This window comes from Astatotilapia calliptera, chromosome 6 (assembly GCF_900246225.1).
Source record: "Astatotilapia calliptera chromosome 6, fAstCal1.2, whole genome shotgun sequence".
In the NCBI taxonomy this organism is placed as follows: domain Eukaryota; kingdom Metazoa; phylum Chordata; class Actinopteri; order Cichliformes; family Cichlidae; genus Astatotilapia; species Astatotilapia calliptera.
Window position 1 is genome coordinate 37736253 of NC_039307.1, and position 12988 is coordinate 37749240.

The window sequence follows — 12988 nt, forward strand, 5'->3', positions numbered from 1 at the left end:
TAATACTGTCACTAACACAATTTTACGTTTTTGAAACGATGATGCCAAGTTCTCCATGAAACACGCATTGCACTGTAAAAGCATCATTATTTATGGAATGTTTTTAATGCCGGCTTTAGTCCAAATAGGGGGAAAGAAACTACCCAAACTTTTCTGGATTTAAGGGCCAATTACTTTTTTACGTAAGTCTTGTATAGCTTTTTTCCCTTCAAAAATGAACTCATGATTTAAAAAATTATTTTTATATTTTCTTGGGTTATCTTTTTTATCAATTTATCAATCTGAAAAATTTAAGTGTGACAAATATTTAAAGAAAGGGGCAAAAACTTTTTTCACTGTACTGTACAGAGCACCCAGCATATTGATTTTAGTGACTTTACATTTAAATATATTTGGGATTACAAGTTGTACCTCAATTTAAAAAACAAAAGTGTCTACAGTCAGACTATAGTCGCAGTAATGGTGCTACCACTTAGTTAATTTGTTTTAACTCGACTCGTGTCCCTATATTAACATCTACAGATTCCACACTTGGCAGCGGATCCTGCGGACAGAAAGAGGCCATCAATCCTTTATCTGTCTTACTGTTGACTCTCTGTGGATGCGTCGATTGGGCTTTCCCAGAGCCTCAATGATCTCTAGAGCGTACAGCAGCTTGTGAGGACTTTTAATCCTCAGCAGCTCCTTCCAACACAAACCCTCGCCATTCTTCAGACAAAATAAAAACACAAAATTAAAAGCAAATTTAGTTATTCTATGTTTGTGCGAACAACAACAAACTCTTGAAGAGCCCTTATTTAAACAGGATGACTGACCGTATCATCTGAGATGTTCTGGAAGGCCTGCAACATTTTGGGACAGGTGGGAAGCAGCATGAGCAGCTCCCAAACTCGACGAGACAAATTCTCTGCGTGAAGGTGAAGCTCCTCGCATCGTGCGCTCTGAGTTTAACAACAAAACAAAACAAAACTTTAGTTAGCAGGGATGTTCCTGGTGACTGTCTTGATGCTCATCCAGGTAACTAAATCCCTAAAGGTTGATTCTATTCATCTGGACGTAGCGTTCTCAGTGGGAGAAAGGTTTCGTCACTCATCGAAGTGACTGAGTGAACAATGGGCTGGCAGTTCAGTTCCTTGATCATTAATATGCAAATTGTCATCACCATTGATCAACAAGCACAGATCAAAGACCTTGAATATCATTCACAGAGAGTTGGGGAATGGCTGCAATGGCTGGTGATTAATTTACTTGCAGATTAAACAGAATTTATGTCAAGCAGTCTGCGAAAACTGAAAGAAAATAGCCAAAACTGAGTACAGCCCTCATGGACAAAGTTAGGAAAGGACATATTCAAGAGCCTTAAGAAATCAATGATTCTGATCTTCCAAAATCAAACAGTGTTTTAACATTTTGTTATTTGTTATTTTATAAACACATCTGTACTGAATTTGGTTATGCTTTGTTCCAGTTAAATGCTTTTATATCTTTTCATGTTTGTCAGTTTATGTAATTTCTCCTGAACACCTACATGCAACGGTTCATTTTTTCAGCCAAAGAACTGTCGAACCCGTCTTACTTTCAAATTTGTCTGTTTACAACTTCCTGTCACAGAAACACGCTGACAATGCTGCCTTCAGGCGATGGAGTAACCAAGGATGACACCAGTGAGTAGTAGGTGGCAACATAACATCTTAGACAACATGGTGTTGTGCATTAATTAAATACAAATAAATAGTCTAGCATATTTCTAATACTAAGGCAAGAAATGTTAACCATTTTGCATACTTGAGGCATCTCTCTTACCCACAAATGTAGTTATACATGTGGATGAACATGACTGTGAACATCAACTAACATAAATCAAAGGTACACCTTAAAACAGTTTTCTGTGTTTCAGTGACCTCACCTCTCAAACTGGGTTTCAGTTCATACCTGCTCTTTTGCATTATTACATGTGGTCTAATATTATACCTAGTAAATACAATTTTCCATACATTTTAGCCAATATAACAGCCATATGATGTATACATCCCTTCAGGAGTTCTTCCATAACTAATACCCACCTCTGGGCTCTCCTGGACCTTCTCTGTGTTTGGGCTGGGTGGTTTGAAGCAAGCCAGCATCTCCAGCAGGTCGAAGAGTGTGGTGAGATGTGGCTCCTGAAGGAGCAGTAGCATAGGAATGTGCTCTTTCTGAGGAGGTGGAAGACAGGAGGCAGGCAATTGGATGCCCTCGCCCTTCCTCTCCCTCCGTGGAGCTCCCAGAGACACAAATACCATCTGGGATCAGATAAGAAGATGGTTCATAAAACTCATCTGCACTGAACAAATGTAATCAAAATTTACATGATTAGACAACAACGTTAAAAGATGTAAAACAATCTTTCAGACTTGAGCTGAACTGCAGTCTGTCCTACTGTTGGCCGTTTCTTATACAGAAGAGAAGTCAAACTGTTACCTGCATGTCTTTAAAGCCCAGCTCATGCAGAGTCTTCTCATCATAGTCTGTGGTAAGTTCATGACCAGAAGAGATCATCCTGACCGGTCCCATCAAACCACCTGCAGAACACGAGACAACATTTCACTAGCAGACTCACTCACACATTTACACACAAACAAAAGCAAGGGAGAATATTTTATGGAGGGACCTGACCTGGGAAGTCTCCTGGCTGCCGGCCACTCTGGCCAAATTCCTGCAGCTGAGCCTGATGGTTCATCTGCTCCTTCTGCAGGTTCTCGTACCAGTGGGTCACCTCAGCTCGCAGGTCAGCTACTTGGTCACTGGGATACATCTCAATGGTCATCTGCAGAAATATGTAATGGGTAGTGGGTCCAAACATTTGACTTGTACTGTAGAAGCACATTATAAGTATTTATGCAATAAGACTTATTTGCTTTTAATAAAGTGTCACCTTGTCAGGCAGGCCGGCGGGCTGACAGACGATCCTAAGAGGTAGAGACTGTTTGTCACTCAAAGCTTTAAGGTGGCTGCTGATTCCCGTCCCCTCGATCTGCCACTGTCGCAGGTGGTAAGCAAACCTGCCACAGACCAGAGACGAAACGATGTGCTGCAATACTGTTTGTTTGCTTTTTTTTTTTTCCCATATAAAATGATTTTGACCACTGAGTTTTTCATAATGTAAACATTCCAGGTGTGTGTACCTGCGCCGGAACGCCTCCAGGTGTGTTTTGAGCATGAGCAACCCCCTCTCAATGCTGGTCAGACTGGAGTGGGCATCCTTCTCCAAGTTGGCAGAAGCCATCAGGAGGCTCTCCATACATTTCCTTATGAACTCTTGTTCCTTCTCCAGTCCTGTTTTACCAGCTGGAGACACACAAAAGTAGAATTAATAGATTAAGATCAGCAATTTTTCAAAGTCTTCTTGTTCTTATTGGTACGGAAGAACAAAAACAACAATTTCATAACAAAGCATATGACTTCATCATAGTGCAGTGAGTAAAAACTGACCATTGATGTAGTAGGAGTTGATGTACTGTATAGCAGCGCGGCTGATATCAGCAGATTGAGCTCTCAGAGCGATCCCCCACAGCTGGTCCATCCCACACAGCTGGCGGCACAGACATTCCTCAATTAAGCATCTACTCAAATGTGTCTGAAGACAACATGTCTGATTACGAGCATCACATGCTTTTGTTTCCATTTACCTCACAGCTAGAGGCGTTGTCCAGTGCAGTAGTGGCAAGCCGGGCCAGGTTACAGAGGTGCTGAAAGAGGTTGAGGCCTGTCATGCTGATAGTCTCTGGTTTCAGCTGTGGCATCTGGAGACACACAGTGACATTAACAAACACAAAGTAGTCAACATCAACACACGGCTGCTGCTCGTCTGAAGCTGCCCAGAGGGTCGTGATTGTGCTCCACCCCAGCTGAGTTTAAACCCATCCAGTTGAATAAACGTATGAGAAATAGTCTGATAAATTCTGTTCCTGTTTTTTTTATTTATTATTTATTTCCAGCTCTAAACTATAAACCTGAGGCTACAGTCCCACACACTTACACAAAACCCTATTCTAATGAGGACACGCATATGATCTTTCTTTTAGTATTTAGGTATGAACACAAAGCGAAGATGGGGAAAAAAGCACAAAGAGACTTTAAAGGAATCGCCGCTGTACAAACATGAAGAGGTAGGAACAGTGGCTGCAGCCTGACTGCTCATCACTGCTTTTGTTACCCGTTGAAGTTCAGGGGCTGGCTGCTGGGCTGGGCTCTAACATCACTTTGTTCTTTTGACTAGCTTAGCATTAGCATGCTGTCTGTGTAAGTGGTTGCAAAGAGCTGAAGTTGTGTTAGCAACACATCATGCTCTTGTCCTCTTGTGTAACATTTCCACCCTGTAGACTGCCATACTATATGCACAACTACAGACAAACTTAAAAAAAAATCTAGCACAAGTGCAAATGGAGCTGATAAGAGCTCGATAGCCAGGCAGACTAACAGATCGCAGAAATTGAACTAGAAGACAACCAGTTCTTGTACAGAACCTGTATAGTGAAACCAAGAAAAGAAAAGAAAATCTTAATGCTATGATTCTTTTCCAACTGAAAAATTTCCTGCCAAATTAACGTTGCACAGCACAGGAAATAAAGGGTATTTTGTCAAACATTTAAGAGATTTATGGAATTAAATTTATGTCACAAGTTGTACACGAAACGGGCACAGGTTTTTGCCCCGTCCCTCCACTTTGGAATTATCTATAATTCCACAGCCATTCTTATTCATTACCCATGGGACACCCATAAAATTCTATAATCCACGGTCTTTTTACTACCTTCTCCAGGAAGAGATGTTTGTAGGTCTCCATGCCCATAGCATGCTGGTCTTTGCTGCGGACCTGGTTGAGGAACCAGTGCAACGCATCATCGTAACATTCAGCGTCCTCCACCAGACAGTGCCACAGAATGTCCACTTGCTCCAGACTCAGTCCTGACAAATCCAAACACCAAAATAATTACAAACTAGAGTTCAGCGATGTCAAACGCAGACCGGGTTCATATAACGCAGACCACTTTTCCCCCTTATCTTTGGGCTTTTGGCCATAATTATCTGCTTACGTTGCACATCCATACATAAGAGGCTAAGAGCTTCTAAAGGGGATTAAAAGGTAAGAGACACATTTTCTTTTATTATACGTAAACACGCTAAAAAGGTGGATAATTTTAGAGATCCCCAATGTAAAATGAAAGAACCCAACAAGAAAGGCTCAGAAATCAAGACTGAAATGCAAAGTGCTAAAGACCACGAAACTTTAAGAAAACACTTCACTCCTTTAAATTTTTTTTCCTCTTTTGGGGTGTAAAATATTCCTCAAGAAGTGAATGGTGTGGTGTGGAAACACAGCAGAGATCAGGGTTATGTTATGAAAACCACAGCTGTTATTTACTAAAGCATAATATGGACACCTCTACCTCTGTGCAACTCTCTGGATAGGTGCATGTCTTTTAAAAGCATCTTAGTTCACAGAGAATATTACTCTAGTACATAAATGGTATCGGAATCTTACTGAAGTGGTCGGGAGATCCCAGTGTGGAAAAGACACAGGTAAGGAACTGCAGACGGACCTGGACCTCTGCACTGTGACTGTACCTGCACAACACAGACGAGTTATGTGTCAACAGTGAAGAAAGTGAACTGATGTCTGAAGATCACAGTTTGCAGAAGCTTCCAACTGCTCTCTCAGAAGTATTGACACCAAGCACACTTCTGCTAACGCAGTCTTTGAGATGCATGTGTAAATAATTTAAATGAACAGTGGCTGCTATCATGGGCACTCCAGAAATATCACACTAGTGGGCAATTACAGTGTCATTAAAGGTTAAAGCAGGATAATAACTGCACACAAGGGAACATTAAGCAAAGCAATCAAATGGAACTAAAGAGGTGTTATGCAGATAATGTGAAGATAAAAATGAATTTGCTGGTGGACAGAATCATGAGACGCATCTTTGTTTTCCAAAAAGCAAAAACTCAAACACTTGGCTAGTCTCAACGAGGAATTGTAACACTGATGCTCTCACAACAAAAACTGAAATTTTAAATTGGGTACAGGAATTCCACTGTCAGCATGATTTTTCTGAGAAGTGACTTTAGTGTCCAATTCTTCCTAAATGTGGAATTATCAGGTGGAAGGTGCTTTGTTTTCTAGCCATAATTAAGAGAATAAAACTGTGACTCAGAAAGCTGACAAATTAATTACAAACAAGAAATGATAAACTGAAAAAGGAAGCATTGTTTAACTTAAATAAATGAACTAAGGTCAACCAATTTTTTTTTTTTTAAAAAGTGTGCATATATGAGTCTCTTAATTTTAATAAAGAACAGAAAGTATTCAATGACTACTAAAGTAATGTGGCCTAAAGAACTTCATAGAAAGATAAAAGTCATTATTAACAACTGCAAAATCAAGCGTCCCGTTAAGTACAGTTATAGAAGTTTATTGTCATTTCGTAGTGTTACCCAGCCTGAAACGAAATACTGTTTCTCACCAGCTTCTACAGTGCAAAAAGCAATACAGTTTAAAAAGAATAGGTTTAAAAAGAGCAGTAAAAGAGGCAGTAATGAATTGCAACAACAGTTATGGATAAAGAAATAACATAAAATCTAAGTTTTAAAACAAACTCAACTCACATTTGTCCGGGTAGCCAGCAGTCCTTTCACGGAAGGGGGTGGTTAAATTAGGTAGTGTGTGTGTGTGTGTGTGTGTGAGTTATACACAGTATACAAGGCAAAAACAGTTTGGACAGTTTCTAACAAGTTGAAAGCGAATATTTAGTATGACCAACTTTATTCTTCACAGCCTGAACTCATAATTTCTTTAAGTCATCATGAGGAAAATTTCTCCAGGCTTCTTGAACCACATTGAAAGGTCTGCTTCTGTTGTTCTTTATCACACTGTTGACAGTACCATTTTCTCTTGTCTTCCAAATCTCCAGTTTCCCCAAGATATATAAAGTTTCCAGCTAATAGCAGTTTGTGAATCAACTTGTTGGTGCAAAAGTGATATTTTATTCTTGTCATACTATCATGTCGGGCCTTTTTTGTAGATTCAACTGAAGAAATGAGAACAAATAATGTGCTTTTCTAACAGACAATTTGATACGAAGTTGTCTGTAAAGCCGACTTCACACCTTGAATTACAGCAGGTGCTGCTGTTTTGCTTGAATTATTTATATGTCAGTGGTAAGTGACTTAACTTGTTTCTGGACAGGAACAAAGATGGGATTGAGTGAAAAAGCAACCAAAGAATTTCAGAAAGACTGGAGAAGCTCAGGGAACACTTTAAAAAGAATTATGAGTCCGGCTTCTTGCAAGCAAAATATAAAGAAATAAAGGGAGACTCAATATTCTGTATAGTAGTGTCGATATGTAGTAGTGGTGTAAGACAGACTCACAGTGCAAATTTGTGCCGGTGTTCTCTGACTTCTTGGATGTAGTGTTGCAGGTTGTCGAAAAACAGTTTCATCATGTGCAGCTCCTTTTCAGCCCACCTGACAGAACCAACAACCAAATCAGTGCAAGGCTCACAAAACAAAACACTTCAATACTCATATTTCTATTTTTTTCAGAAAGACTCAAATATTTTGACTCAGCTTTGATGAGTCATGTAATTGTATCTGAAACTCCATATGGTATTTGACTTTTGCATTCTGAAGAAGTGGTGTAACTTACATGGTGATCCAATGAGTGTCATAGCTGGAGCCAAATTGCTGGAAAGTGCCAAAAAGTTTAGGGAGTAGACGCAAGGAAACCACAACTGACCTGAGAGAAGAGAAGAAGACAGAGTCCAGTTTTTCAAGATTCCCAAACGAGAATAATTACAAAAATAAATAAGATGAACATTTTAAATGCTCAAGAAATGATTATCTGGTGTTGATAAATCAGTAGTTTATCTATGCACAGGAAGCTACAACATGCAACCCTTTTTATGTGTGCACTGCAAGAACAGGTGCCTACCAATTATTCATTTTCAATACATTCAATCAGAGATAAGTCCTAAACATCATAAGCGTGTTGTATTTATACATTTATGCACCAATTTAAAACATAAATAAAGAGGTCACTCTTACCGGTGATGGGCCAAGTTGTCAAGACAACCCTCGATAAAGCGCATTCGAATCTGTCTGTCAGTGAACCAGCAGACCAGCGAGCACAGCAGTTTCTCAGCTTCATTGATAAGACCTTCAGAGAGATGAATCTAAACACACAAGCAAATTATAAAATGAATTTTACACAATCCTACTGAAGCTAGCTGAAGCACCATCTATCAACTCTGTGAACATAAAGCATTGTCTATAAGGAAATATTGGAGAAGTGGAAGTCGTACCGCATCTTCATCTTGTACCAGGTCCCAGAGCAGAGTGTTGCCCTTCTTACAAACATTATCCAAGTTGATGTCAGTCACAGCGTGGCTGCTGGAGTACTGATGTTTATGAACAGCTGGACCTGAGGGGATAAAGAGCATTCACATGGTCAGATTTACTACTATTATTATTATTATTGTTATAAATTAAACTGTCCTAGTTCCATAGTGTGGCCCACCTTGCACCAGATGCTCATGGTAAATGGAGGCCAAGTTGGGAAGGTGCTGCTGCAGGTGGGAGCTGAGCTCAGCATGGGAGTTTATCTGGACTAGCTCCTCCTCACAGCCCGATTCCTCCCCGTCAAAATCAGCCATGTTCTTCTCTGACTTCGCACTGACCTGAGAGCTGCTGCAGCTAACGTCATCAGCACTCAGCATGTCCTCCACCATGGGTCTGAGGGAGGAAAGTAGGGTTTATAGATCAAGGATAGACTGACAGGTACATTTAAAAGAGAAAAAACAAAAACACTAACATGTATAACTACAGAGAGTTTCCTAGCACAGATGAAATTTGTGATTTAAGACAAATATGCAAAATAAACACCGCAGTCAATAAAATGTTTTACATCTAAAACCAGCTTTAATACTACAATATGTGCTGGACATAAGCTGTACTCAGAAGGTAAAATCCTATACTTACCTATTAATATACAGTATATAAACACACAAAAATTGCTATATGCAGAATACCATGAATGTCCCTCCATTTCTACCCTAATTTGAAACTATGTGCTCAGTAGACAGACACTCTGTGTTAGCCATTCATAAACAGAAGTGTAGCAGTCTTACCCTTCATGATGGTGGTGGTGGTGATGATGATGGTGGTGATGGTGGTGGTGGTGCTGAGGGCCAATGAAACGACGGCAGTTGAAGAGTTCACTGCTCATGGCCTCTCCTAGGAAGTCCCCGGGTCGCGGGAGACAGGGAGGCTCCTGAGGTCCCTGGACAATCTGAGAAGGGCTGATATCTGGCGGCTGCTGCTGGGTCTCTGTCCCATCAGGCCGAGCAGATGACGATGCTGAACAAGTGTCAAGCATTCTCATGCGGCTCTCTAGAGACGCTGTCGCCGCTGTTACCATAATACCAGAAGTTTCTGGGTTGAAAGGGAGAACCTTGGATTTGGCTCCTCCCCCTGGGCCACTCGGCCCTGCCCCCTCACCAAGAGCATCCCCGGCTTTCCTTTTCCTTGACTCAGTCTGCTCCCGGGGCTCCTTTTGGTGCCCACCTTCAGCAGCTGAGCGGTTACCCTCATCTTCATCTTCTTCATCGTCATCATCCTCCTCCTCTTCGTCTTCTTCTTCATCCTCTTCCTCCTCCTCTTCCTCCTCCTTTAAGGCCTCGCTATCTGCCATGTCATCAGAGTGCAGCTCGCTGCCTGGGCTCCCAGCTGACTGGCTGGCTCGACTAGAGGCGGCTTCGTTGCTGGAAGCCTCGCTGCGGCCACTGCTGCTGCCTGGTCCGCTGCTGCCTTCCTCCACGCTGTTGGCAGTTTCATCTGAGCTGCCCTGCATAGACTCCTGAGGAAACAGCAGCAGCTCTTTTCACCTGGTTGTGCATTTTATGTTAACAACCTGGCTTTAATTAGACATTACAGAAAGACATTAGACAAAGAAACAGGTCATGGTATAAGATTTAAGGGCCTCAACTCCCTTCAGAATACGTCATTTTAATCATTTCAAAAACTGGACTGAAGTTTTGACCGAAAGTAAAAATTATTGTGGCCAGAAAAGTCAAAGTGACCTTCATAGTGCAGAAGGTCACAAGGATAGGACAGACTTCAAAACAATCATGACTGTTACAGAGGAAAATAAGTCAGCTGCTCTTTATTCTCTTGTTTGTATGGACGGGTACTTGCATACAACACTCAGCCAATCGTAACCACCTTCCTACAGCACTTTCTAACATTCACACACATACTCTAATAGATGCACTGGGGGCAACTTGAGGTTCAGCATCATGCAGACTGAAGTCAGGGGTCGATCCACTGACCTTCACATTGGTAGAACACCTGCTCTACCACCTGATCCTAGTTCATTGTGTCACCATATGTGCTCTATACCTCTGTGTCAGATAGTCTTTGCTGATTCCTCTTGCTGCCAGTCATCATCTGGTCATCCATCTCCATGTCGCTGCCTCCACTGTGTTGCGTGTCGCTATTGTCACTGCTGTCTGGACTTGCGGCCGGTGAACCTGAAACCACATTAGACGACAGACTGAGGACCGTGTATAATCCTGAGGCTCAATAACGCATCGACAGTCTGAAAGTGGAATTGACCAGGTCTAATGAAGATTCAGGAATTTATTGTGTAAAAACACCACTCATCCTAAAGTCATAACCAAACTGTACATATATAGAGGAACGATAACTAATGATGAAGATGCAAATATCTGGAAATCACACTGCAGATATCTGCAACTTAACTGTAGATATTGCCAATGGAAATCTGCAGACACGCGGCAAAAATGATGTCAGCTGTCCTAGAATCACATTATCAATTATCCCGACAGGTGCGACTGAGTATATAATCATTTTAGCCACTATTGAATGAAATTAAAAACTTGTTTCTTGCTTTTCTTTAAATCAAGTGGCAGGAAATCTCTTGGGTTGTGGAACATTTTGTATTTTGGAAGAAATTTTATCCTAAAATTATCGTTAGTGAAGAAGGCAGGTCCAGTTATAAAACCAGAAATTAAAAACTACATTTCTGGTAAACAGCCAGTCCCACAGCCAACTAATATAAAACATGTTGTCTTTAAACTAAAGCTCAGATACCGAAGTGGTAAGAAAAAGCCTCAAAAATATTATACTGTTTTTTGGTGGGGGTTTTTTGTTTTGTTTTTTTAAATAACAGGCTTCGTACTGAAATGCATGCACGCTGACCTTTCTTGTTGCCCATGGGGATGTTGGTGTTAAGCAGGGAGGCGAAGGAGCTTTGTTTGGAGAGCTGGGCTTTTGCTGCCAATGCATTATTCCAGAGGGCCTTAATCAGCATAGAGGCCAAGTACAGTGTCTGTCCGGGGAGAGTGGGGAAACACAGAAGCAATTCATCATAGCGACGTCACAACCACTTAAAGACAATGTTGGTGAAACTGTGCCCAGTGCTTCAACTTCAGAATGTTTTGTACCTGCTCGGTGTGAGTGCTCGGATGCAGGCCTGATACCAGGTTGAGGACATGACGGAGAGGCACAGGATCGAGGTTTTTAATGAGAGACGGGAAAAGGTCGTGGATGTAGCGGCTGCAATGTTTTAACTGATTTTTAAAAGAAAAAAAACAACAACAAAGAAGCTGTTATTGTTGTTAAACACAAAACGCCCACAATCTCATCAACTCATTGCAAAATACTGAAGGGAACATACTAATTCACCTGAAGTGTTTCCATGATTTCATCACAGTACAGTTATTATATATAACACAGGCTAAATATAATATTGCATTAAATCACAGAAGAATTTGAACCATTTAAAGTTAATGAAAGAATAAATAAAAATCAGATCAAGTTCCCACTTCATCTGCAGATGAAAAATGGCTTCTTTGCCAATTCTGACATTCACAGCAATGTATGTTAATGTGCAGTGTCCCTCTTAAATGCATAAACCATTTAGTGGCATATACACCCGTAGTTTTTAAAAGTTTTGTTCCCAGTGCTTCTGACACAGAAAAATCCACCAATACAGAAATACCAGCACCGAGCACTTGGTATGACTGATGTTTGACTGCAGGCTGCCCCATGATGGAGTGGAATAAAGCTGTACAGTCTCTCATTTTACCTGAGCTGCAGCCCAGATGCAGTCTATGTGCTGTGTGCTGAGCCGGCCCTCTGCAGCCAAGAAATTCAGGATCACTTGGCACTGTTTAATGATCTACAAAACACACATACACAAATGTAAATGTGCAAAACTGGGGGAAATGTTCTCCAGAATAGTTTTTTCATTTTTCATTACTGGAACCAAAAGTCTCACCTCAATGTGCAAATTTGGGCCAAATATGTGCTCCACTACATTGTTGTGGATCAGCCAGTCGGCTAGTTCCTTTGCTATGGACCTGAAAGAAAAAAGCAGAATCATAATACGCTGTGTGAACCATTTTATTTTATTTATTTGTTTATTTATTTATTTTTAGCCCAAACTGGTTTAAAATAGCACCACATCCTTCCTGTTTGCTTGCATTTATGGACAGGCATCTTTTTTCTTTACACTAACTTACGTTTCTGTGTCAGACACCAGGGATTCGTTGTTACACACATCGTTGAAGGTGTGCAGCTGATTCTGAAGAAACACAAACATGCCCCGCAATAAGTGAAGGAATGAAGCACAACCTGTCAAATTAATAACTGCAGCACCACTGGCTCATAGCTCTTATTTAACCATCTAGTGGACAGCATAGATAATAGATGTTTGTTTTTGATGTTATTTCCCTCAATTAGGAGTATACTTAGTGAAAGTATTCTCAATTTTAGCACTTAAACAGTTTGTTTGTTTTTAAACCTGGACTGCATTTACTTGTGTTCTTTCACCAAAAGAGGAAATTTACAGATACAACACAATTCATCCCTCTATTTCCCACCAAATATTACAGACATCTCCAATTGCTTAAATATTTTTGTGCAAA

General features: G+C 40.8%; 1 protein-coding gene across 2 annotated transcripts in view; it reads right to left on the reverse strand.

Moving 5' to 3' along the window:
• The window catches only part of usp34 (ubiquitin specific peptidase 34), a 59607-nt gene that overhangs the window by 22737 nt on the left and 23882 nt on the right, over nt 1-12988 (reverse strand). For both annotated transcript variants that reach the window (XM_026172054.1, XM_026172052.1), the window contains exons 8-30: nt 12584-12645; nt 12340-12421; nt 12148-12240; nt 11504-11629; nt 11259-11388; nt 10437-10567; nt 9167-9894; nt 8557-8771; nt 8342-8460; nt 8085-8212; nt 7687-7776; nt 7410-7505; nt 5522-5604; nt 4790-4944; nt 3666-3779; nt 3469-3568; nt 3162-3324; nt 2912-3038; nt 2653-2803; nt 2458-2558; nt 2064-2279; nt 816-941; nt 586-708 (exon numbers count right to left, since the gene is read on the reverse strand). In XM_026172054.1, coding sequence (XP_026027839.1) covers nt 586-708; nt 816-941; nt 2064-2279; nt 2458-2558; nt 2653-2803; nt 2912-3038; nt 3162-3324; nt 3469-3568; nt 3666-3779; nt 4790-4944; nt 5522-5604; nt 7410-7505; nt 7687-7776; nt 8085-8212; nt 8342-8460; nt 8557-8771; nt 9167-9894; nt 10437-10567; nt 11259-11388; nt 11504-11629; nt 12148-12240; nt 12340-12421; nt 12584-12645 — 3459 coding nt within the window. The remainder of the gene's footprint in view (nt 1-585; nt 709-815; nt 942-2063; nt 2280-2457; nt 2559-2652; nt 2804-2911; nt 3039-3161; nt 3325-3468; nt 3569-3665; nt 3780-4789; nt 4945-5521; nt 5605-7409; nt 7506-7686; nt 7777-8084; nt 8213-8341; nt 8461-8556; nt 8772-9166; nt 9895-10436; nt 10568-11258; nt 11389-11503; nt 11630-12147; nt 12241-12339; nt 12422-12583; nt 12646-12988) is intronic.